At 33.0% G+C, this 27816-nt stretch overlaps 3 protein-coding genes and 1 pseudogene across 3 annotated transcripts; 2 read left to right on the forward strand and 2 right to left on the reverse strand.

Annotated features, from left to right (window-relative positions):
• The first annotated feature begins 1611 nt into the window (after positions 1-1611).
• On the forward strand, positions 1612-1730 carry LOC118603636 (annotated as a pseudogene).
• A 9909-nt stretch (positions 1731-11639) lies between these two features.
• LOC107499126 (olfactory receptor 1038-like) lies at positions 11640-12596 on the forward strand. The gene has a single exon (XM_016123015.2). The coding sequence runs from the start codon at positions 11640-11642 to the stop codon at positions 12594-12596; it is 957 nt and encodes a 318-aa protein (XP_015978501.2).
• A 5601-nt stretch (positions 12597-18197) lies between these two features.
• Positions 18198-19142, reverse strand: LOC107499000 (olfactory receptor 5M9). The gene has a single exon (XM_016122748.2). The coding sequence runs from the start codon at positions 19140-19142 to the stop codon at positions 18198-18200; it is 945 nt and encodes a 314-aa protein (XP_015978234.1).
• Positions 19143-24579: 5437 nt separating this feature from the next.
• LOC107499131 (olfactory receptor 5M3) lies at positions 24580-25614 on the reverse strand. The gene has a single exon (XM_016123029.2). The coding sequence runs from the start codon at positions 25577-25579 to the stop codon at positions 24647-24649; it is 933 nt and encodes a 310-aa protein (XP_015978515.2). The 5' UTR covers positions 25580-25614; the 3' UTR covers positions 24580-24646.
• Positions 25615-27816: the final 2202 nt, after the last annotated feature.

Below are 27816 nucleotides of genomic sequence, written 5' to 3' on the forward strand. Positions count from 1 at the left end.
GCCATTCTTGTCCCAAGGGGAGGAGTCTTATATTCTCAAAATAGTCTTCTTAACATGGTAATTTTAGAAAACAAGAAAGGCTGTTGGTTAAAGTGAAATATTATCTGAAAAAAAATCTCCTAAGGCAACTAATATTTTAGTGTTTTTGCTGCCACTATCTTTTTTTTGTATATATAAACATAGCAGCACAAAATTATATAATTCTTAAATGAAACTATATTAATATTTTTCTATGTTTCAATTTTGCACCTGTTCCCAAAGCTTTAAAATACATCAAAATCACCTATCATGATTACCCATTTTCCTATATTCCTCCCCCACTTATAAAGATTATGTACTTTAAACTATAATAACTAAAAAATTAATCATAAATATGTGAAAACATACATACAATTTTATTTATATAGAAATTAAAGAGACTTATTATTCTTGTCCAATTCAAAATTTACCACATTTTGAAATTCTTTGCCTAAAAAGTTGTGTTTATTAGATAGCTAATTATTCTAAATTACATCTTTCCTCTTAAACATGTGTCAATCTATTTCAAGGGCTTCAAATATCCAAAGAACTTACCCTAATAGGTTTCACTTTTAGCAATATATCCCAAAGAAATATTCAGTTGTAAGCAAAATTTTATGGAAACATAAATAGGTAAATCAAGTTCTTGATGCAGGCTTCTAAATAATTATTATTATTTGTATTTCTGCCAGCCCTGAAAAAGAGGACTAGACTCATTAAGAGCAGTATTAGACTATTTGAATTTTATCTTTTATCCTGGCTTTATTTTCCACAAAGTGGAACCACAACATGTTGACAAAGAAAAGGACTTGAGACATCATCATATCTAACTCCTTCATATTTCAAATTTTATTTATTACTGCAATTATTATTTATCTGTTGCAATTGAGTGCCATGCTTATCAGATACTCAGTGTAATACATGAATTTATTATAATCTCTTGTTAATACTATGATGAAGCTTCTATCCCATTATCCCTAATTAAGAATTGAAAAAACTCAGGCTTATATCTATGGCCACAAAGAATATAGCATGGATATAACTGGGTTTGTTTTACTACAGAGCCCATATTCCTAACCATCGAGCTATGCTGTCTAAAGTGTAGTCACTTGCTCCTTCAGCTTTACTCACTAGGAGAAAATAACAATGCGGACAGATGCATTTATTTTTATTTTTTTTTTATAGTGTCAGGCTTTAATGTTAAAGTTTAGAGAAGACAAACATGAAACCTGCAGTTTCCTAAAGACTGCTAAGCTTTCCATGGACTTTGCCAAGATAAAATTGCAGGAGATTGAGCTTTTAAAAAAAGTTATTATGCAATTCTGTGCTTCCTGGTAAATAACTGTTTCACTCAAGAATATTCGGAATAAAGGGTTCTCTTTCTTTAGGGGCTTGAACATATTTAACTCTTTCTCAGTCTTTTATTTCAATTCTAGTTGTGAAGATGTGATTTGAATTCTAATTGAGAATAATTATAAGGCTACCATACAGTGCCAAATTAAGCAGACTACCTTCATTGAAAAATGATATCAGAAGAGGTTTGTTTATAATTTTTTATAATATTTTACTTAAAATAACAAAGATGCGCATAACTTCTACGGCCATGCCACCCTGAATAAGCCCAATCCTGTCTGATCTCGGAAGCGAAGCAGGGTCGGGCCCGGTTAGTACTTGGATGGGAGACCACCTAGAAAAACTAGGTACTGTAGCCATGAAAAATTAAAAGAATTTAAAAAATCAGGAACTGTAAGCTGACAAGGTCCTTGCAATCTGTGAGGTCAATCAAGGGTTGCCTCGCCCAAAAAATATAATAAAATAAAATAATAAAATAAAAGAAAGACTCTCATCACACTAACAATATGTATTTCAAAAGAAAATTAGATTTATGTTTAATGATTATTCATTAAAATTGGAAATATAAAAGATATTTTATACTAAGAATAATTGTGACGATAACTCAAACATAAATATTTTACTATTAGAGCATATAAAGCCTATAGAACCTTACAGATACAGGAACAAAATCCCAATCAGTGTGTTTGTGTGTGTGTGTGAATTTTAGAGAAGTGAGTTTAAGTAACAAGACAAAATAACCAAAGAAATAGTTCCAGTAATAAGAGCATATTACTTTTGTACAGAAATGCTTTGCACACAAAAGTGTTCAGTCAAAAAAAAGAAGAAAATGGTCATTGGGAAACGTCTTTTTCTCTTATTCTCTGCTCTATTAATCAAGACATTTACTGACATACTCACTGTTTAGTGTTAATCAGGTCCTACCCTGTGCTTTTCCAGGGTCTACCTGGCTTTTCTAAGCCAAGCATCCATTCCAGGATTTACCCATCAGCTTGTAGAAGCACACTGTGGATCATCAGTGTACTCCAGGTGTGCAGATATGGTGACTTCTTAAAACATGAGAGACTTCCTCTGTGTATCCAAGAGCAAATACAAATGAAAAGACATGATATGAATAAAAGACTGGAAGAATGGTTTGAGTCTGATCACCTTAGAGCTCTGTTTGAAGCCAAACATCTTTTTTTGAGAAGCAGTATTGTAGAAATCAGATCTCAATAGATTTGTATTTTATTTCAAAATTCAAAAATTATAGTGAGTAGTCACTTCTAATTTAAGAGGAAATTTATTACGTTATGTTTGGTGTGTCAAAAAGCCAAGAATGGACTTAGAAAAGCAGTTTCTGACACTTTAGTATAGAGCCATTCTTGGTGATCCATCCTCACATTTCTCCTTTATGACTGTAGAGTAACAATTCTCTTTGGTGGGTACCACTGCAGGAAGGAGGATAATTCTAGAAAATTATATGATTAACTTAATTATAGGCTATTTAAAGAAAGTGGTGAGGGGAGGGAAGAAAGGAGGGAGAGAATTGGAGATTGATGAAGTAGTATTTTAAGTACAAATAGATATCCTTTAAAAAGTACTAAAAAGCAAAAAGTATGAAAGTAAGAAATGAAGTTAAGATGTTAGAGCTATTATCTCTTAAAGCAGAATGATTCTATTTAATACCACAGCTCATTAAAAAGGGAGGTTTCTAACGAAAAGCTAGGTTAGGGTAGAGGGTTGGTGATTCACTCTTTACGCAAACCTCATATAACTCACCTGCTTAGCCATGATCCTGGCTCCTAGTGAGCTCATTCTGTAGTTACTTGGGTGATTTATTAGTTCCTAGCTCCCTTTGGGTCTAAACTTGAACCTCCAGAGATATCTTAAAGCTGTAATATCTTCCTTGTTTTTTTTAAAATATGATGAGCTAGACAGATTATATTGGGGGTTAAGAAACTTTTAGTTATATATTTTTAAATTCAGGACCCATACTTTAAGTATATCAGTTATGCAATTTCTATGAAGGCAAAAATAGGCCATACTACTGGGGGGAAAAACATAAAAAAATGATAAACTTTGGTTTATTTGAATAAGGACACAAGTTTTGTGAAAGAGTAAGACCACTTAAATACTGAATATAGCAATATCCATATTTTTTCCTCAATTTTCTCAATAATAAAATCAAGTAAAATGTTACATCTTTTATGTTTGTCAGTATTGAATAAATAAATATATGTGAGGAACTCTATGATAAGTTATAGTAAATGTTCAAAAGATATTTGCTTTAAAAAAAAGTAAGATGAATCAGAATCATAAATAAAACCAAGATATTCCAAAAACCCTACCTGAAAAATAGAGCTGCTTCTACCATAATTTCAGACCCTATCTTGGTGAATCTATACAAGAAGAGGTATATGTTTTTATTAATGGTAAAATCAAGTTTTTTGTTAAATTTCAAACTAGAAAAATATTTTTAAATCTGATATATATCATATATGCTAGATATGTGTGTGTGTGAATCAAAACTCACAGCAGTAGCCACACTTCTTGAAAAGTTGTCTACTGCCTCCAATTTATCACAATCATTTGCCTTTTCTAATCCAGCTTTTCTCTTTACCACTAAAGCCAGTTCTTTATAGCTTATCTGACTATCATGTCATTGATAAATACAATGAACATTTTAAAAATTTTAGTTGGATTTCCTCTGAAATTTGAAAATGATATACATGGTCTCATTCCTTTTAATTTCTTGTAGCACACTTTTTTTTTTGGTCTGTATTTCCTTTTTTAATGGTGGTAAGAACACTTAAAATGAGATTTACCCATTAAACACATTTTGAAGTGCACAATACAGTATCGTTAATTACAGACAATATGTTGTGCAGAGACCTCTATAACGACTTCATCTTATGTAACTAACCCTTTCTCTCCATTGATCAAGTCTCTCTTCTCCCTCCTCGTTCCTGGCAACCACCATTCTACTGTGTTTCTATGAATTTGACTATTTTAAATACTTCGTATAAGTGAAATAATGCAGTATTTATCTTTCTGTGACTGGTTTATTTCACTTAGTATAAAGTCCTCTAGCTTCATTCACGTGGTCACATATGGCATAACTTCCTTCTTTTTTAAAAGCTGAATTAAATTTTGTTGTGGGTATATATCACATTTTCTTTATCCATCACGCATCGATGGACTTTTAAGTTGTTTCCATATTGTGACTATTGTGAATAATGATGCAATGAACATAGGAGTGCAGATATCTCTTCTAGATCCTGATTTCAATTCTTTTGGATATATATTCTTTTGTTGCTTATGCTTTCTGTGTCATATCCAAAAAATTATTGCCAAACTCAATACCATGATTTCCCCGGTAATTTTTCTAAGAGTTTTACTGTTCCAAGTCTTGCATTTAAGTCTTTAATTCATTTTGAGTTGGATATCTGGTGTTCCCAACATTATTTGTTGAAGAGACTGTCCTTTTCCCACTGTTTACCTGAACACCCCTGTCCAAGATCAGTTGACTATCTGTGGGTTTACTTTTGAGTGTTTTATTCTGTTCTATGCCTACACTGTTTCAATTAAGCTTTAATTAAGTTTTGTAATACATTTTGAAATCAAATAGTGTGATGCCTCTAATTTTGTTCTTCTTTCTCAAAACTTCTTTCAACATTCAGGGTCTTTTTGCAATTCTCTATGAATTTTAAAATTGTAAAATCTACCATCGGAATTTTGGTAGAGATCACATTTTTTTGTTTGTGTTTCTCCTAACCAATTGACCTTACTTTTAGCCTCTACTTTTATGCAATTTCTTCTAGTTCTTCCTCTTTTCTAGACCTCTTTTTATACTCATAACTTCAGTTATCAATGAATCTCAAATCACTTGTTTATCTCAGATACCTCCTTCCAACTCCAGAATTTTATATCTAAATGTCTAATATTGACTTTAAGTTGGGTATCGTAAAACTCCTCAAGTTCTACATGCCAAAAAACAAATTTTCAATATCTTGCCCACAAATCTGATTTCCATCCTGTGGGCTTTATCTTAGTGAATGGTACTACTATTCATCCTACTATGAAGGTCAAATAATATTCATCGTTGAACTTCTTATATTGTTTACGTTCCAAATTTTATATTTGTTTTATATTTTAGATAGTGCCTTTTCCTTTGCTTCTTTTCAATCTCTACTGCCACATTCTAATCTCAACATCATTCATCATTTCTTATTTTGAAATATATATATACTAATTTATCTTTAAAATCGATTCTTGAATACAAGTATATATTTCAAATTGATTTTTGAATCTCTGTTCTAGCCACGTATTTATTAGGCATGACTTGAGGCAAATTATTTAAATTCTCAGTCTCTATTATGTAAAATGTGAGAACTTTATTCCTTACACTATAGTATTTTGTACAAATTACTGATATCATGTATGTAGACTTTTTTAGTACCTTGCCTGGCACATAATAAGTATCAATCAGTTTTAATCACTATTTATTATTATTGTTTCCATTATTTTTCTACTCCTAATCATTACAGCATCATCAATGTACAGTTTGCAAAGCAATTTTATAGCCATTTTACATTTATTTCTCAAAATTGTCCTGTGCTGTGAGTATTTTCATTTCTTAATCAAGGCTGAGCTTATGGCTTTCCCAAGAGTATATGAATAGATAGTAGAAGAGCCTGAACACAAACCTAGATTTGACTTCGAATTCTCTTCTCTTCCCATTACATTTTCGTGTCTCCCAAAGGAAGATACTTCAAGGTAGAGGAAATAGCCCTCCCTGAGGAATCAGATAATTATCTCTCCATCCTCAAACTAAACTGCATATTCATTAATCTTGAGTTGAGACTTGATGTTTGTTGGGACTGGTTTCAGTTAATACGTGCCTATCCACCAAAACAAAAAACAAAAAAAATGAGAAAAGTCAGTTTAATAATGCCCCTTGAAACTGATTAGTAAGTAAACCCACTTTTACAATTACAGTAGGGAATTTTGTCTGTAATGAAGAGTTTTGTAATAAGACCCAGAGAGACAGTTTCATCATCAACACTTAAGCAAACTCTGACTTCAATTTCTCTTTACTTAATGATCAGTAATTATTTAATTAAAATCAAGGGATGAAGAATAGTAGCTACAGAAAACGACATTTTTTCTTAGTTTTCCTAGACATTCTGAACTTTTGCAGCCTCACTAGAAATAGAAATGCTAACAAAATTGCTTTCATTTTACATAGTTCGGGCAGGCAGTAGGCTCTAGGGAACTTCTGAATTCTGTGGCAAGGTACTGCATATAAACCAGTTCCAAATAATTTGGGAATATAATCACTGATTAATTTTTTTTTCAAATTCAATTTCAAACTGCCACTTTTTTCACACTTTAAAATTTTTTTATGTGCTATGACCTAAAAGTCCTGCTAGAATGTTGGTGCATTTTAAGATACCTAAGGATATAAATGGATGTTTAATTCTTCCCTGAATAAAGAAACCCAAAAGAGTCAGCTAGATAAAGGCCTACTCAAATAGAAATAGGATAAAAATATCAAATGTAAAGTGTACATTTTAGCAATATAAGATAACATAGGTCATATGTGCACAGTTTGATTGGAAATGATGGTCTGTGAGTTGCAATAAGTAGGCAAAGTATTGGTTTCTGTATACTTTCATAAGCTGAACTATATATAATAAAATGCTTATGACTAGAATTTTACACAGAAATCTTATCACACTGCAAACATTATATTAAAAGATATCAAATTAAGTCACTCCAAGAAAATCAAATAAAATAAACTTTCAATTTAAAGTTATCAAGGAAATAATCGCATAAGTGTGTTTAAATAAAAATTAAAGGAACACAAATGAAGGCACGTGCAGAGGATTATTCATGCATAGTCAGAGGAATTAAGAACTGAAAATTAAGTAAATGATTTTTAAAAGCCTATGTAAATTAAGAATGAAAAATAAAAGCAAAATAACTAGATAAAAGTCTCTTTTTAGCTTCCTTATTTGTGATTTCTGATACAAACTAAAAACTCAATAAGTCATTGTTAAGCCATAAAAAAAAATCCCTTAGAAAATTTTCATCACTTTGACTTTCAACAGTTCCAAGTTTATTAATTAAAAATAGAGTTTTCTCTTTTATGTATATTTATTAATCATTGGTAAAATATATCTATGTTGATAAATTATATATAGTATAAACATTATATATACATATATGTACATATATTATGTATACCTATATACATATATAAATTTATATATTTACTCCTTAGTAAAATATAAATTTTACTAATGATTAATATATATCTTACTAAGGATTAAATAAATATACATGAAAGAAAAAACACTGTTTTTAAAAAATGAGCTTGGCAAAGTGAAATATATATAATTATTAATGCTAGTGAAGAAAAAAATGTACATTCTCACAGTACTGTTGGGAGTTTAATTGCCAAATCTTTCTGAGAAATTCATTTATTGTTCAAAAACAATTTATCGAGTTCCCACTTTGTGTCAGAAACCACAGATAAAGTGGCTTGAAGAGACTAAAAGTCCTTCCCATACAATAAAAAACAGATAACAAACAAACAAAGCAAGTAAAATATTATGTAGTGATAAATGATACTGAGGAAAAAAAAGTAAGTTGGGGAAAGGAGGTAGTAGTAACAGCAATTAATGCTTTACAGCATTTATGATAGTTCAGACAGGATTCTAGGTCTTTACACACTTTAACTCATTTAATCCTCAAAGCAGTACTTAGGGCAGTTACTATTACTATTTTTGTTTTAAAGATGATGGAAACAAGACACAGGATGTTATCTGACCAAGTATTGTAATAGCACATAATGGCAGAGCGAGAATTTTTACCCAGATAATCTGGCTCTTGTGTTCTCAAGCTTCGCCCCTATGAAAGACTCCAAGGGAGAAAGAGAGTGTGACATCTAAAAAAAAGTATTCCAAGTAGAGGGAACAAATACAAACACCTAAGGCAGACATGCCCTGGAGTACTCAAAGTCAGTGTGGATAGAAGGATGGGAGTGGAAACATAAGGATTAAATTAAGATCACTGAGGTCAGAAGCCAATAACCAGATTATTCAGATCTGGTGGACTCTTGTAAGAATTCTGGATTTTACTCTGGATAAAGTGCACAACCTTTGCAGAATTCTGTGCCAGGAAGTGAGATAACAAAATTTCTAGTTTATTACTATTTTAAAAAATTATTCTGTTTTAAAAATCATCTGAAGAGGGAGAGGATGGAAAGAGTGAATCTATTTGGAAGGATGGTGGAAATAATAATATGAATTATTAAATCAGAATCCCTCTGATTCAGATCACAGGAAAAAGACAGGACAAATATAAATAAATGACGACAATACATTAGAAGTGGTTGTAATATTTAAATTGTTCACCATTTGTTTTTCCTTCTCTTTGTTTTGTTTATGTAAACTGGATTGGACGTATATCACTAAGACTAGTGATTTCATGGTGAAATCATTATAGTTCAAATAATGGTCTAACTTTACTTTGTATTTATAGTCTAATCTTTTTTTCTAATTGGAACTTTCTAATCACAGTTGTACCTTCAGGGTCAGTGACCCCGGGGCAGTCATGTCTGGGGAACATTAAGCATTAACTGTCTAGGGAATAGAAACTCCATTATATAAAGGCCTGTATCATACATTCACATATCCTCACTGTCCAAGAGTCATTGGAAAGAAGACCCTTGTGGAAACACTCAGGGAAGAACCAGGTAGGTTAACAGGCCCTGTTGGTTATTTCCATAGCCTCCTTCCCCAAGGCATCCACAATCTTGACCATTACAAAGAAAGTAGATGATCCTGTTTTTTTCTGTTCCAACTGGGTAAAGCTGATGTCTATTCACAAGAATGAAAAAACCTTCGTAACTCTCCCAGAATAAAGTATCTCCCTCAATTACTCCCTGAAATTTGGGACTCCTTTAGAAAAAGAAAGCATTTGTTATCTGTTGATAAACCTTCAGAAGCCAGTTCCCATGGAAAATCATTTGTGCTGTGAGAGAGTTGTCTTTGGGGAGAAAATTTTGATGGTTTAAAAAAAAAAAAGGTCTGTATCAAAGAGACTTTCACAGGTGAAAGTAATACAAGAAAATGGAAACTGGTCTTTCCAAAATTTGAAATTGATGAGAATGTATGGCTTTTCAGTTTTCCTTTTATTATGGATGTATAAAGAAGGAAAATAAATCTAATTCCAGTGTCTGTGCAAAGAAAAGTGACTCAATACTGTAACTTCCACTAATTATCTATCAAACATCTAAAGTGATGTTTATCGTGAAAGATCAAAAGTGGGATCAAAGTCAATATGTCTGAAAGTGGGTGAATGCTGGCCAAGTGAGTACTTCCTCATTTCCTCTTTTATTCTACACAAACCATAGTGAGCTGAGTGCTAATAGCTGTATTAGGATATCCTTTCAGGAAGACAAGTCAGTTCAACAATTTTAGCCAAACACACCTCTCACAAAGTGGGCTTTGGCTCCAAAGAGAAAGTAAATGGATTTAAGGGAAATCTTCTTTATGTCGAATTTTATGTATATGTTTGTGTGTGTGTTTGTTTGTATATGTATGTACATATGTATATATGTATATATATATATGTATGTGTATATTTGTTTTATTTTTGGAGAACACATTAGGTACAAGTTATAGTATTAACTGAGTAAATTGAAAAAAAAAGGGAAAATTGTAAGGACAGATTTTCTGACCGCTTATATCAAACCATTAAAAATGTTTCACTTTGGGCTATAAGTTTAGAGGGAAGATAATTATTCTTTCTGTTTTGTATACTTTAGTTATTTATTCAAATTTAAGATGATAAGAATTTCTTAGCCTTTACTTTCATCAAAATTAACGTTAGCTTTCTCAGTCACTCTCAGAGGTGGAAAGAGTATTGTAATTCTCAATAAACACACCATGCAGGCTGTTATAACCATAGACGAGTTATAGGTGGAGAAGTAAGATAAATTAAATCTGCTGTGAAGGGGGAGGTGGGACGGCAGTGAGAGCCAAGGATCTAAGGAGACTTCATGAATTCGGTGGTAATTGGAGGATGATATGGCTTTGTATTTCCTATGAATCTATATAGAATGCAAATACAAGAAAGTGACTTTTAGGAACCTAAGGAAAAGTGTCATGACTGGCTCTGTCTCATTTCTCTTCTTCCTATAGTTGCACAGGTTGCAGACTTGACTGACAGCTTGGACCCCTAGGCATGGACCAAGAGGCAATACTAACATATTCACAATTGCAGATTTCAAGGTCATTGTTTTAACAATGATAACTTTCCAAACATCATAAGACCGATGTATCACTTCCTGAAAATTATTCTTCCTCTTGTCAGAGTTGTCCGTTGTCTAAAAGCAGAAAGTTATGTTGTTTTACTAAAAATTTACCAGAGATTGAAGGAAATATTTTTGATTATAATTGTTAGACGTAATGAAAATAAAACACTTTAACCTAGAGAACTACACTTTTTAAAATATATATATTCTCATGTTTCTTTAAATTATATATGAAAATGAATTCATTATATACTTATTCAAAATTATTGCCTGATCCACCAGTAAAAACATTTAATGACCCCTTTTTTTCTTCATTAAATATCCTGCTTACCTTTTTATTTGACAAATAGAAAAAATATTTATTCAAAAATGTTTTTAAAAATTTAAAAAAAATTTTTTTAATTATGGTGATATTGGTTAACAATATCCAGTAAGTTTCAGGTGTATGATATAACAGTAAGGCATATATATATATATACATACATATATATTGCATTGTGTGCTCACCACCCATAGTTGGATATCTTTCTGTCACTACATATTTGACTCCCTTTACCCCATCTGTACATTGAGGTTTTGCTCCACCAAGAAGAAAATAAGGGAGCAAGAAATTTTAAAAAATTATTTTCTTTTTTTCTATCCCAAAACATTTTAAATGACCTAAATCTAAAACATTAGATATAAAAAATTTTTTTGTTGTTTATGTTTTCTTTACTATGTGGCTGTCAATGGGTTTATATTTTTATTGGATCTCATATTTTGGCCTTATAAAATTAAATGTAGTGAGAAAGAGACAGTTTGAAATGGCATACATTTGTTTCTTCTGATATTCTACTTCAACAAGCAATCGTTTCTGAAGCTAAAACACACTAGAGTTGGCATCCAATGATCATTCCTTCATCTCCATAATTTGTTTCTGGCCCTATCTTGTCTTTTCTCAGCAATTGAGACGCTGGAACAAATGGCTGAAAGAAATAGCACCAAGGTGACAGAATTCATCCTTTTAGGCTTTTCAGTCCCAAGAAATATCGAAATCATTCTCTTTCTGCTTCTTTTAGTGGTATACACTCTAACTTTGGTAGGAAACATTGGGATGATTTCATTAATCCGGCTAGATGCTCGGCTTCACACACCCATGTACTTTTTTCTCAGTCATCTTGCCTTCGTAGACCTTTGTTACTCCTCTTCAATAGCCCTCAAGCTCCTGGACACTCTCCTGACCAAGCACAGGTCTATATCTTTCTATGCATGCGCAACACAGCTGGGCTTTTTCCTCAACTTTTTGATTTCAGAAATGTTTCTTCTTGCAGTAATGGCTTATGACCGCTATGTGGCCATCTGCAATCCTCTTCTCTACACGGTGATTATGTCCCAAAAGTTGTGTATGCAGCTGGTGACAGGCCCCTACTTATACAGCTTTTCAGTTGCTTTGCTCCACACAGTTGTTACTTTCCAATTGACGTATTGTGGCCCCAATATCATCAATCACTTCTACTGTGATGATGTCCCCTTAATGGCCCTTGCCTGCTCAGATACCAGCCTCAAAGAGATTTTGATTTTCATCTTTGCTGGATTCAACATGATAAGCTCTTTGATGACTGTCCTTATTTCTTACATATATATCGTGGCTGCCATCCTGAGAATACAATCTACAGAAGGGAGGTACAAAGCGTTCTCAACATGTGCCTCTCACCTGACCACTGTGACTATATTCTATGGGACTCTGATTTTCATGTATCTGCAGCCCAAATCAAATCATTCCCTTGACACAGACAAAATGGCCTCTGTGTTCTACACAATAGTCATTCCTATGCTGAACCCCATGATCTACAGCTTGAGGAACCAAGAGGTAAAAAGCGCCTTGAGAAAAGCCATAGACAAGTGTCACATCTTGTCTCTAACAAACTTTAAAAAGTGATTTGGAACAACACTTGACTTGGAATAATGCCACATGCAGATACATTGTTTTGTAATCTTTTGATGAAGTAAATTCATTTTCACCATTTTTCACATCTCTAACATTATTTTGTACGTGAGCCCTGTTTTTTGATATACACTGTGATGAGACAAAATATTAAAAGGAGTAGAACTTAGATTTTTAACGCATTGCTACATTTAGGTATGGTACCTTTGTTATGAATAGTTTCTATTCAACTGATAATAAGGTAGAACTGTTCTTTCTACATGTTTCTATTTTGTATACTGGTGGAGGACATATAAGGGGCAAGGAAGATGATGAAGTAAGTTTCTTGTCCATCACCATGCCATTTCAGGCAATGGCCTGCTCCTCAACTATAGCCTGTCTGTTAGCCATTATTCCTCACTGTGCTTCTGACTTCCACTAGATTTATCACTGATCACTCCCTGGAATTACTCAATTATCGTGGATTCTCAATAAATCAATCTGCTGAATTGTATGACTGTGCTACAATAACCTATATAATGTGGTAAGTGTTAAAATTAATCCAGTGACCCAGGAAATATATTTTGTTGATTTGATAATACAGTTATGGCAGCAAATAATAAAAAAAAATGAACAAATGTGACAAAATTATAAATGAAAAAAATGAAGATTCTTTTCAAGTAAACAAAATTAAACCATGCCAATGGTGTGTGTCAGAGTTATGTGTTAAACCTTTCCTACCATAAACTAATTCCCCTCTTTATTCTCCCTGTCATTCCCTCTTTCATATCACCAAAGACTCATGATGCAAACCCAGGCATGACAAGTAACCAAAATCTGTCTGTATTTAAGCTATGGCATCTCAGTAAAATAGAAAGAAGTTAGTTCTTAGAATCTTATAGTCTTGGGTTCAAACCTAAATTTTACTACTCTTAGCTCAGTGACATTGGTTAATATCTCTGACTTCTATCAAACAGGCTCCTCAAAACCACATCTTAGTGGTGGGGAAAAGATGAAAAGTTGCTTTAACATTATTGAGTTCTGGGTACATGGTACTTAGAATGCTCAGGAACTCTAGTTGGTTCTGCCCTAGAAACACCCTGGCTACCTGAATTCCTTCCCATTCTGTAAGAATGTAAAATGACTAAAATGAACTCATAGTGTATCTATAGAGACTTTCACAACAGACTTACTGGATTTTATCTTACTAGAATCACTTAATAGTCTTAGACATTGCAGAAATCATTGAACTCTGAAAAAATTAAAGTGGTGAGGTATATTTAAACCCCATGAGAAGCTGTGCCTCAGAAGCAGAGTTACTGTATTTATATATGTATATATGTATATATATATGTATATGTATATATATGTGTGCATATATATATATATAACAGTAACTATAAATACATATATATAATTGGTGTGGGGGGAGGAGGGATTCTGGTGACTTTTCACAAAGTTACATTCTTTTTTGTTCTTATTATGCTTTTATTATTATTTTTCCTACATTAGCATATCGGATTTATTATTTGCTTAATATATTATTTCTTAAATTAACTAATACTTTATTTAAATATATCTGTAAACTAAACTCTATGTAACCACTGCCAATGAGAAAGAACTGTACTAATCATCATAAATAGGAAGTAACAAAAATTATAAATATTCTAACATTGAAAATAACCAAAAATATGTGTACTACATAAAATTATCTCATGTATACTATTTTGGGAAATACTGGCAAGTTAATCAGAAGTTTTTAATAACCAGTTTCACCTAATCATTCCAAATTATCTTAGTATAAGTTTATGGTTGTTTAGATTTTAGATTTATATGAAGATATCAATAGTGTCATATTAAGCTATGTATTTTTTACACCTTTATATTTATTACTCTATTTATAAAACCAAATTTTAAATTTTTTGCATTTTATTTTATTTTATTATTAGTTTTAGTTATACAGCACATTGGTTATAAATTTATATAGTTTACGAAATGATTCCCCTGATTACTCTATCTTCCCTCTAGCTCTACACATTAGATGACTGGATAAAGAAGTTATGCTTCATATATACAATGGTATAAACTGTGTATTTTAAAAATTATTTTTACGTCTGCCTCACCCAATCCCAGCACCATTATTAAAGCAGCAATAAGGTGTTCTAACCGGATGCAAATGGCACAAATTCTGGAGAGAAAGGACTGAACTATAATTATGAATTTCAAACTTTAAATTGATATACTTTTTTTGGTAGTGGGGGCATGTACCATAGTGGAGAAACTGATCTTGAAAACTATGCTTATCAACTGTCAAGGCCAAGAACTCAAGAAAGGAAAACACCTTTGTCATTTCGGTTTTACTTGTTTTGTAATTCCAAAGCATAACACTAAATGGCTAAGAAAATAGCACAGGGCTTATGAAACGTCACAGAGAAGTGGGAGAGAACTTGTAAGGACCAAACAGCCATATTTCTGATCATGAGCAGTAAGGGCTCAACCTGAGACTGGCAAGGTGAGTAGGATTTAAAGACCAGTGAATAGATCGTAAAGGAATCTGGTCACCCTTTCTCTTGGTAGCATACTGGATTCAGGTGAGGTTGCTGCAAAACCACACAGCTACCAAAAGTAAGCTCAGATAAGTTTAAGCAACCAGAACACGAGGAATGAGGCTTACCTTCCCAGAGTATAGGCAGGGAGACTAACAAAGCGTCATAAAAAAGTAGAGTGCCATCATGGAAACTCTGAAATTAGTAAAGTAATGTTTGTTTCGTCAGGCTACCTCGACAAGGTGCAACTAATTGCTGGCTTAAAACAACAGAAATGTATTCCCTTACAGTTCTATATAGTCTAAAAGTATGAGATCAAGGTATTGGCAGGGCCACATACCCTATGAAGCTCTGGGGAAGGATCCTTCCCTGTCTCTTCCAACTACTAGTGGCTTCAGACATCCCTTAGCTTGTGGCAGCAACATTCCAGTCTCTGCCTCTGTCTTCACATGGTCATCTTCTATCTATATCTATGTCTAAATTGCCCACCCTATGCCAATATAACTTCATCTTATGTAAGTTATTACATAAGTAATTCTATAACTAATTACATCTACAATGACTCTATCTTCAAATAATGTCATTCGGAAGTACTCGGGCTTAGGACGTCACCATAACTTTTTGAAGGACATGATTCAGCCCCTAATAAGCAACAATAGCTAAAGACGTATGTTAGATAAAATATGGAAGCTCACTTAGCCTGTAACTACAAACACAGTGTAGAGAAAATGACTGAAAATTCTCAAGAAAGAAGCTTATAAGTATCTTAAAATGCTAGTAGTGAGAAGTGGCTTGGAAGTTGGAACCAAAGGGGTTCAAAATCAACTAAGGTGACAATTGGAGCCCATGAAAAGTCTAAGAACTCATCAAGCAGGGAGACAAAAGGAATAAAACCTAATATCTAAGACCTGAGGGTTGACTTTTTACCTGGTTCTGCTTAAGACAGGAGATCAGATATAATTCACTCAATACCAGGAAAATAGGCAGGTATCTGATGAAATTTAATTATCTTCAAAGAAAAATTTGCCCAAAGGAAGTAGCAAAATGTAGAAGTGAGATACTAAGATCATGTCTCTGAAAAGTATTATAAAAATGCTTTGAGAGAGGATTAGGATATTGGCCAAGTGCTAATAATGAACACTCAAAATACAGTGACTTAATAAGATAGGGTTTTCTTTCTTTTTCAAGCAACAATGTGAGTTAGGGGCTAAGGTAAGGCAATTAAACCCTCAATACATGGCTTCTAGGTCTGGGTATAGGGCAACCATTTCAGTGGGAACATTTTTGAATGAGAAAGGGAGAGAAAAGTCCAGGTATAGTGGCTTTGACTTTGAGAACATGACTCTCAGGTTTTATACATAACTTTCAACTGACAGCTCATTGTTAAAACTTCATAGCGAGGTTGCAGACCAGGCTGATAAGAGAAGATGGATACTGTGGTCAATAGCTGGATGACCAGTCTTTTATTTCTAAAATAAATAATAGGCATATCTCTCCCTAAGGATCTCAGAAAATATGGTCTTAGAAGCTCAGATTATAATGTCGGTCTCTGTGAAACCAGTTGTTCCTTGATCAGTCCTACTTTTGGTACTTGATAGTAACTCTTTAGATAGAAGCAAATTTGAGTGGTTTAAAACATTTTTAAAGAATCTTTTTTAACCTAGTTTCCAGTATCAACCAATGTTACCCTTTCCCTCTACTCAGAATCTAAAGTTATGAAAGAGAATTGCCCTATTCCTACCATCTGCCTTTCCTCAGATCCATCCCAAGGGAAAGTTGTCCATGGTTAATTTGTACATTAGCCTGAGTAACAATACTCTCTGTCTTTGAATTAGTTTACCTTACCAGCTGTATGCTGCTTCTCAGAGTTCTGCACATACTCAAATGTGCACCCCTTTTAATTTTATTAGCACCTATGCAAGAATAAACTAGCTTATCAGGAATCACTTCTATTTTCCATTTGGCTTTCTGCTGATAAGTTAACAAGAGTCATCAGAAGTAGACAAATTTGTATTTTACCTGTAGCAAGAAAGGAATGCAGATTAGGTAGGCTATAGCTACACTGATGTAAATAAATTGAGCAGTGAGCTTTTGAAGGTTTTTAACTAGGCCCCAAAGGATACCATTTTGAATTATATTGATTGAATTAGAATGCATGTCCAGTGCAATAACATTCAGTCGAACAGTACTTTTTATCTGGTTAATTCATTCCAGGCACTGAAGGCTTGATTGAAGCTGCTAAATACAAAACCAAAACATGTAATGTTAGTAGGAAGAAACTGAAATGAAGCAATATTTTAAAATCACACCAATCAAAATTTAATAGATCAAAGGTCCGATTTTAAATAAAACATTTATTCCAGTTCATTTTTTTTTATGATGAAAAAGTCTTTTGCTATAAATATTTCACCCTTTTAACATCAGTAAATGTAGAATCTAAACCAAGGAGAAGAGTTAGGGTAATTAAACAGATTATTAAAACACAAAAATCGTTAACTACCAAAAAATGCAGATTGAAGACAAACCTTATTATAAATAACTAGATTGTAACATCAACATATTAAGACACTAGTTGAAGGTTTTGAATACAATTTTATTTTCAAAAATCATGTGTGTATGAATATTATAGAACACTTTTTGGTAAATTAAAGTCCCTCAACATTCTGTAGATATAGATGAATTCTTATTCTTTTTCTCATGAAATTATCCATTTCATATGAAACCAAGTTGGAGAAGCATGCGCATATAGAAAAAAATCATGTTTGACTAACAAAGTTACCTCCAAATTACAATCTATCTATCTAAACTTATTTATGAATTTTTTCTATGACTACATTTAGCACAATTTCATTACCAATGTGAATAACACTAATATTTCAGTTTTAAAAATATATTTGTGTAGTAGCATAAAACAAGCTTAGTTATTTGAGCCTGTTCATGGAGTAAAGTATCTCTATGATAGATTAAATCTTTTATTGTATGTAAGAGTTGCCCTTAGGAAATTCTTTATGAGCCAGGACTATTATGCCTGGACATTTACAATAGGCAGCAACACATCACAAAAAAATATCTATTGTAGTTTCACTGCCCCCAAGTTTGCCTTAAAGATCACTTTGTTGACTGCTTCCTTCACATCCTTGTTTCTTAAACTGTAGATCATGGGGTTCAGCATGGGGATCACTGTGGTATAAAACACAGCCACCATTTTACCCTGCTCCACAGACTCTTCAGTGGGTCTCCTGAGATACATGAATATGAGAGTCCCATAAAACATGGTAACAGCTGTCAGGTGGGATCCGCATGTGGAGAATGCCTTCCTCCTTCCGTCAGCAGAGCGCATGCGTAGCACGGCTACTACAATGAGGGTGTAGGAGATTAGAACCACTGAGAGGGAATATGTGAAGTTAATTCCAGCAATAACAATCATTGTATATTCTTTGATGTGGACACCCCCACAGGCAATCTTGATGAGAGGAGGGTCTGCACAATAGAAATGGTTGATTTCAAAGTTTCCACAGAAGTACAAGCCATACGTCCATAGTGTGCATATTAGACTAACAGAAAATCCATAGACATAAGGCACAGAGATGAGCCGAGCACAGACAGTCCTGGACATTTTACTTCCATAAAGCAAAGGGTTACAGATGGCCATGTAGCGATCAAAGGCCATCACTGCCAAGATATAGACCTCCACGTGAACAAGGGCAATGAAAAAGTAACACTGTACCAAACACCCGACATAAGAAATGGTTTTTGTCTCTGATAATAAGTTTTCTAGCATTTTGGGGGTGACATTAGAAGAGAACCACACGTCCACAAAAGACAAATGACTCAAGAAAAAGTACATAGGGCTCTGAAGCTGGGGACTGATGCTGATCAAAATGATCATACCAATGTTCCCTAACAGAGTGATCATATAAACTATTAAGAACACCACAAAGAAGAGAAGTTGAAGCTCCTGACGACTGGTCAACCCCAGAAGAATAAATTCTGTCACATCTGTGAAATTTGGCATTGTCTTTACATATAGATGCAGTTTGTAGGGCCTATGGAGAAAAAAAGAACATAAATGGATTTGTTATATCCTTGAAATTTTTGAGTCACATTTATCTTTATTCTAATCCAAGTAATTTAAAAATCAATGGAGGTTTTGCACAATGTCCAAGATAAGAATATATTGGCATAATTGTTTCCTTTGATGTGTCTTATAAGTAGTTACTATCAATATTGATCAGTTTCTTATTATAAAAGCTGCAATTACAGTTATTGCTAACATATTATTAAAATTAGACATTCATGTTTGTTAGATTATAATGCTCATGTTAAAATTAGAGCACAGATATGAATAAAGTCATATTAAGAGTTGTCAAAGAATGTCAAATCCAATCCAACATGATTACCAAAAATTCTTTCTACAATATTCATATATACATGGATTTTTAAAAATAAAATTGTATTCAGAATCTTCAACTAATGTCTCAATATATTGGTGTTATAATCCAGTTATTGATATATCTGTTCTACTTTGTGACAGCATATGATGTAATATGCTTTTGACATATAAAATTTCTAGCTGCATTTCATTTTCTTTAGCTAACATTATGTGTGTTTGATTGCCAACACTGGCAGGGTAAGGTAAGAGGGACTTAATAGTATACATTCTACCAGTTTTACAGGTATGTCAGAAAAATAAACTATAAGTGATTTAATCACCTAGCACTATTCAATTATGTCAATAGATAAATAACATGAGGTAAAATTTAATTAACAGAGTACAATTACAGATTCCACTGCTTTTTACAACCAATCAATTATATGCCTTATTAATCATATTTGAATGTAACATCACTGCAAGGAAAAGGTTCCCAAACAATATTTTTCTCTTTTACTACACTTCTTTCATTTATTTCTTCTGAAAAGTATAAACTTGCCATGAGTTCTTAAGGATGTATCTGTGGGATAAGCACAATCTTGGGAATTTAAGGTCTTCATAATAATAGTGTTTGAAAGATATATTACTGACATATAAATTAGCCTTTCTTTATAACTGCTTGTATTAATTTTTTTATAAACACCAAATCCAATTATGTGTCAGATGTATTTCTTGTATCTAGAAGTATTTTAAATTTTAGAAATCTAAGAGTAGAAAACTGTACAAGATTCTGGTTTCCATTATATTTTATTCTTCTTGAAAAGGAATAAATAATTAAAAATATGTAAATAAGATAATACATGGAGTGGAATTATTGTGACAACATAACAGCATGTTAGTAAAATAAGAAATAAGGGGAGGAGCTGGGAAAACTTGAAAGCCACATGCAAAAGAATAAAACTAGACTGCTATCTGCCACCATACACCAAAATTAACTCAAAATGGATCAAAGAGATAAATATATGACCTGAAACAAGAAATTGCACAGAAGAAAACATAGATACAAAACTCATGGACTTTGTATTTAAAGAGGATTTTATGAACTTGACTTGAAAGGCAAGGGAAGTAAAAGCAAAAACAAATGAATGGGAAGATATTGAATGAAAAATCTTCTGCACAACAAAAGAAACTGTGGACAAGACAAAGAAACAACCATCAAAATGGGAGACAATAATTGCAAACAACTTCTCTGAAAGGGCCTAATGACCAAAATATATTTTAAAAATTCATACAACTCAAAATTTAAAAAAAAAAATCAATCCAAGTAAAAAATGGGCAAAGGAACTGAATGGACAATTCTCCTAAGAAGACATACAGATAGCCAATAGACATATAGAAAGATGCTCAACTTCACTATCAATTAGGGAAATGCAAATTAAAACCGTAATGAAGTACCACCTCACACCTGTTAGAATGGCTATCATCAACAGAATGGTAATAACAAATGATGGAGAGATTGTAGGGGGAAAACAAACCCCCATACACTACTGGTAGAAATGTAAATTGATACAGCCACTATGGAAAATGGTGTGGAGGTTCTCAAAAAATAAAAATAAGAATAAAAGAGCCATATAACCCAGCAATCCCTCTTCCAGGTATTTAATAAGATTTATTCATAAAAATATATGTGCCCCAATGTTCAAAGCAACATTGCTCATAATGGCTAAGATGTAGACTTAACTAAAATGTTCCTCAATCAATGACTTAATAAATAGGATGTGATTGATATATACAATGAAATATTACTCAGCCATAAAAAGAGATTAAATATTGTCTTTTGTGACAACATAGATGGATCTTGAGATTTTCATGCTCAGCAAAATAAGTCAGATTGAAAAAGTTGAGAACCATATGATTTTACTCATCTGTGGGCTATAAAAATAGAAAGCAACAAATGAACATGACGAACAAACAGAAACTCATGGACATGAACAATAGTTTAGTGGAAAGGGGGAGAAAATGTAGGTAGGTAGGAGTAAAGAGGGTTAAAGACATGGTGATAGAAGAAATTTTACTTTGAGTGGTGAACACACAATGTAATAGAAATGCGGCGTATTATGAATTGTGCACTTGAAACCTATAGAATTTTATTAACCAATGTCATCCCAATAAATTTCATGAACAAGGGGGAAGATGGAGTGCAGACAGTCATCAAAGAAGCTCTCTCTGAGGAGGTGACCTCTGAGACAGTGAGAAGTAGCCAGCTACATAGGAATAGGAAAGAAGAAGGGGATGCAGATGCAAAAGCTTAGAAGAGGAAATATTACCTTGGCATGTGGGGAAAAAAAACATTGCTAGAGACATTCCTTTACATATTAAAAAGTATGAACTCTATGATTATATCATGGCCCCTCCAAATAGGAACAGGGCACATTAATTACCTCTATGAACTATTTTCTTACCCCTACAATGCTTAATACAGGATTTAAGTATACCACATATAAAGAGAATTGAGCACATAACATAGTAGACACTGAAGTTTTAGTTCTGATCTCCCTTAGTTCTCCCTTACTACAGATGTCCATGATTGTAGTTCATCTGTTTGGGCTTCCTTACAGTGTGGAAATAGTCAAATGGTGGGGAAATAGAGCTAAGGTCAGGAATTTCCAATGTAAAAACTCCTCACCCCACTGATTAACAGAGTTCCACTGTGGTTGATGTTATTTCTATATTGTTTTAAGTATAAAATACTTTTTAAAAAAAGCATCAAAATATCTAAGAAACATTAATTACTACCACTTCTCCAATTTTGTTTTAGTCCCTGAGTGATGTGTATATTTCTCTTCTCCTACACATAATCATTAGCTCTGTGGTAGTAGAGTTTGTCTCATAAATCTTGGAACTCTTTAAAATACCTAGTTTGGATGTTATATAGAACAGATATTCAAAAATATTTGCACATATGATGTTTTAAAAAAGTTTTCTGATCTCTATATTAGCTTCATGTAATGTATTCCAATATTATTAAATCATTCTAAGAAAGAATGTTCTGGTGACAATCACCTCAAATTTATAATATCGGTAAGAATAGTTATTTGTTATTTGAATGCTTACAACACATTTTGCATGCAAATGTTATGAAACGGGTTGTACTAGCATCATCACTTTATAAATGGGGAAACTCACACTGAAAAACTAAAAAGGTCTCTGTGGGTCAGACATCAAATAAATGACTAGATTGGAATGCAAATCAATTAATTTAACTTCAGTGTTGTACCCTTAATAACCTATATTGCCACCCCTTTGATAAACTGTTTTTCTATTGCTTTACATTTAAAATTTAGTTTGATTAGCCTCCAAGACAGAACAAAACTATCTCTTAATATTTCACCTTTGATGAACTAGAAGAGCTTTGCGTGACTGGAGAGCAGGCTGAACTATGGCAACACTAGACCAAGGCTTTTCCCTGCGCCTCAAGTTAAGGTGAATCCATAGACCTAGGATCAGATGACCAAGTGAGTCAGAGCCAATTTATTACACGGGTGTGTATTATCTATCAAAACAATATAGAATATAGAATATGTAATTTATAAATAACAATACAAATTCATTTTTATTAACCTTTTAGGAGTTTTCCTTAAAGAAAAACCATAAAAGTATAATTACCGGTTCATTCATTCCCACTGAAACAATATCCTCAATTCTATTCACAGATATTTTAAGACAACGACATGCAAATCAATGGAATTTGTAGAGTAGAGGGAAAGGGAAAAAATAAGGTATAAAAAATTTGTCAATACCCACTCTCATAAATTAATTCTTACAATGTTTTTAATAAGCTCTAGATAGAAATAAGAATATTTCACACAACAAAAGACTGTAGTAAAAATAAGTCTACAAATAAGGTCTTGGTCTTCTCTTCATAATAGAAATGAAAAATAAAAGATTTGACCTTTTATTCTGTACTGCAGAGTGAACAATTTGTAGACCTACCTTCAGCAGAGGAGAACAACAGAAGATCATTTCTCACTACTTATAATAGAATTTGGAAAACTGAGAGCGCCTCCCCAGGGAACTGAAGAATTATTTTAAAAATAATGATTAAAGTTCCTGAAACATCTCAAGGGAAGGAGATGTTAAAGAGTGTTAACTGGAAGAATAATTTTGAAAATAAAATTAGCAAATCAAAATCTTGATATCATGCTATAATCTCTTTCACCTTCACATGGATTCTGCTCTCTTTCATTTATATTTGGCAATTATGCATGTCAAAAATTTATCTTGGTTTGCACCAAGTAAAATTTCAGTACTTTCTTTTTTGTTGTGCTACAGTTCTAACAAACACCAACTGTCAAGATGCACAATGGCAGAAATTTATACCCTCTGCATCTATTTTTTTATAGATGTCAAACACCTCCAAGATGTAGATCACTTGAAAACATCGAGGGAGAAGGACTACAAGTGAAGGCTTTTGGTGAAGTTGTAGTAGAATAATTTGTCTCACTGAGTTTAGGCTTTTCTGGGAGTCGGCAGAGAATCAGCTTTGAAGTCAGACAGATCAGGAATTAAATATTGGCTCTATCACCTTATCTACATGACTTTGGGTAAATGACAATTCTCAGCCTCAATATTCACCTGTAGAGTAGGGCAAGTATTATCTCAGTGTGGTGTGATGACATCAGATGACATAGGGATAACCCCTAGTACAATGCCTGACTCATATGACAAACTAAAAAAAAATTGAAATTATTTGTGCAGTTTCACCTCTAAACAGTTTATAAGTATGATCTCACCACCTCTATAGGACTATAACTAACATTTCTCTGTTGAAAAATAAAAATATGCATATGTAAAATAACTGGGAAGTTAAGTTTTTCTATCAAATTTAGATAGCTGGCAAGTTAAAGATCCAGAATGCCAATCAAGGTTGTTCATAAGACTCTCTCGATTTAGTCCAGAAACTTATGAGCAGAATTGTGCATACAAACTTTTCTTCTGCATTCCTCGGTACCAAAGTACCCAAAGCTCCTGAGTTCCTTCTTACTTATTATGGAGAAAATAAACCACTCTTTAACTATGTACTGAGCCATAGCCTGTGGACAAGCAAGTACTTATAAAACATAGAAGACAAAATTAACTGTTTTATTTTATTTTGTTAAACACATTCTATGGATCACTTTGTTCATGGCTTCTTTCACATCCTTGTTCCTCAGACTGTAGATCATGGGATTCAACATGGGGATCACTGTGGTGTAAAACACGGCTACCATTTTCCCCTGCTCCACAGACTCCTCTGTGGGACGTCTGAGATACATGAATATGAGAGTCCCGTAAAATATGATGACAGCTGTCAAATGGGACCCACAGGTAGAAAAGGCCTTCCGCCTGCCATCCGCAGAGTGCATTCGTAGGATGGCGATGAGAATGAACAGATAAGAAATGATGATTACAGTCAGAGAATACGTGAAGTTAATGCCTGCAAGTATAATCATTGTATATTCTTTTACAAAGGTCCCAGCACAAGCCATTTTGATGAGAGGTGGGTCTGCACAGTAGAAGTGATTGATCTCAATTTTCCCACAGAAGTATAAGCCATAAGTCCACAATGTTGCTGCTAGGCTGGTCAGAAAACCATATACGTAAGGGAAAGAGATCAGTCGAATGCAGACAACCCTTGACATTTTGCTGCCATAGAGGAGAGGATTTCCAATTGCCATGTATCTATCAAAGGCCATCACAGCAAGGATAAAAATTTCTACATGGACGAGGGCAATGAAGAAGAAACACTGCACTAAACATCCAGCATAAGAAATAGTCTTTGTCTCTGATAACAAATTTTCTAACATCTTAGGGGTGACGTTGGAAGAAAACCACACATCGACAAATGACAGGTGACTGAGAAAGAAGTACATGGGGCTGTTGAGCTGTGGACTGACCTTAATTAACATGATCATGCCGATATTGCCCCCTAGGGTGATAATATAGACCACAAGAAAAATGATGAAGAAGAGAACTCGCCATTCCTGATGACTGGTTAGTCCCAAAAGAATAAACTCTGTCACATCGGTGAAATTGAGCATTTTTTCAGTTCTAAGGCAATGTTAGTTACAAATCTCTGTGATAACAGAAAGGAAATAAATTTAAAAATTAGGTATTGCTCATTTATTAATTTATACTTTTATCCATGCCCACTTCCATTATTTCTTTTAGCAGGTATCTATGACTTCACTTTGCCATTATTTTTAGCAAATCTTTTCTGAGAACTAGCTATGTAACAGGCTCTCTGAAGTTCATTATGCTGAATAAAAATATAGACTTTATTTTATAATAGTTATACAAAATATTGTGATTGAAACATGCTAGTACTAAATATTGTGATTAACCATATTTCCATGAAGACGTTTTAAACATCTCTTGTTTCCAATGCTGGGATGTTTGGTTGTTTCCCATTTTTAAGGTATTTATGGAGAGTTATAATTCTTTTTTGACCAAATGCAAAAATATTTTTTTACTTAATCTGTTGTTCATTATAAGCATATTCTCTATGATTTGAGATGAAAGCCACTTACCTAAATAATTCATCAGTCCTAAATGTCAGATAAAAATATGATTTTAAACTAACCTCATACTTGTTCTCATTTAAATTGAAGAGGGACAAACTGACCACAGTTATCATCAAAACCCAGGAAAAAGGGTGAACTATTTATACACGTGCATACATATTCATACATCATGCATATTTCCTGCATACAGACACTTTAATATCTGATACGTAATTATAATCTACTAGATATTATCCACTCTTATGTTCTGGAGATTCAAAGATAAGTAAGACAAGGAGATTAATTGTCACTAATTATAGCGGTATTAATAGAAGTAAATTTTTAAAACCATGTTATATTCTTATAAAGTTATACTCGGGCAGAAAGTGAAATGTAATTGGTTCTTTTTTGGAAATCCAATGGATTTCTAGAAAAGCTTTTTGGATACTTTGCAAATTTATTTTCAAATATAGTTTATATCATATGAAATGTTTTCCAGAACAATATTTTACAAATTAATTTCTTGAGAAGACCCTATTGCCTTGCATGATGTTAACAGGTATTATGGAGAAAGAGTTCATTCATCAAATAATAATGAGAAATCGTATATCCTGTCTACTCTCTTAGAGATACACAATCTACCTAGTAAAGTTAAACCTTGAAAAGTTCTGTGGGAAAGAATTCTATAATTCTTAGTCTAGATCACATTCACTTAGCTTGTAAATGAGAGAAAGGGGAGGGAGAGAGAAGAGAGAGAGAGATACTATTAGGACCAGTGAGCATTTATTTATGTTCTATAGGACACAGTGTAATTCTATCAATAAGAATCTTGAGATAGTTTTTCAGAGGCACAATAAATTTATTGGAGATGGAATTGTGTCGAGCCTTCCAAATGCTAAATGTCATTTATAGGGCAAATTGTTATTCTCGAAACCCTTACTTTAACCTCCAGGATTACACTTTGTTCAAATACAATTTGAAAGACCTTATTCACAGTTATCACTGGGTAGTGGCTAGGTAAGATAATAGCAGACAAGACGATAAACTTTATTTCCATTATGAAAATGAACAGACACTTATCCATAAAGGTAATCCACTACCTTCCACTCACATCCTTTAGAAAGCAAAGTTTTCTCAGGAGAACGAAGAAAGCTACCAACCAAAGTAGATTAGGCTGAGATTACATGACTCCAGAGTCTCAGGCTAATTAATGAAAATTTGAGGCATTAATTAACAGCTTAAAAATTTTAGAAATAAAAATATTACCTAAAATTACATACTCTAAATTTTTTTTTTCCGATATAAAGACTATCAACCTTTGTATAATCTTAGTGTCTTCTCCCCATTTACCCCGAGTCCCAAGGCTTCATGCCACCTGCATGGGACTTATTCTTCTCTTCAGGAGTTTTTCAATGTTCAATTTGACATGACCATATGGATTTAAGGATATGCAGACATATAGATATAAATTAATGCTTAAAGAATATATGTGATCATATTGATTTATAGTTGAGCATCAATCTATGCATAAAGCAGTTTCTTTAAAATTATATTAACACTAAATCAACAGTACTTGCTTTGTTATTGTTCAGCTCACATTCATAGTATAGGATGTGTATTAATAAACTGGCTAAAGTGATTTCTCTACCAATTCATAATTAATGTTAAATGACTTCCTTAAAGTTATATATTTGCAAGTCTTCAAAAAATAGTAATATGAAAGTTTTATATAAATACATTTATATTAATTTGCGTTTTTTTTACAAAAGTTCTGA

The sequence above is a fragment of the Rousettus aegyptiacus genome, unplaced genomic scaffold (genome assembly GCF_014176215.1).
Source record: "Rousettus aegyptiacus isolate mRouAeg1 unplaced genomic scaffold, mRouAeg1.p scaffold_m13_p_5, whole genome shotgun sequence".
In the NCBI taxonomy this organism is placed as follows: domain Eukaryota; kingdom Metazoa; phylum Chordata; class Mammalia; order Chiroptera; family Pteropodidae; genus Rousettus; species Rousettus aegyptiacus.

Coding starts and splice junctions, on each gene's coding strand:
- LOC107499000 (XM_016122748.2), bottom strand. CDS start 19,142: ATGCCAAATTTCACAGATGTGACAGAATTTATTCTTCTGGGGTTGACC.
- LOC107499131 (XM_016123029.2), bottom strand. CDS start 25,579: ATGCTCAATTTCACCGATGTGACAGAGTTTATTCTTTTGGGACTAACC.
- LOC107499126 (XM_016123015.2), top strand. CDS start 11,640: ATGGCTGAAAGAAATAGCACCAAGGTGACAGAATTCATCCTTTTAGGC.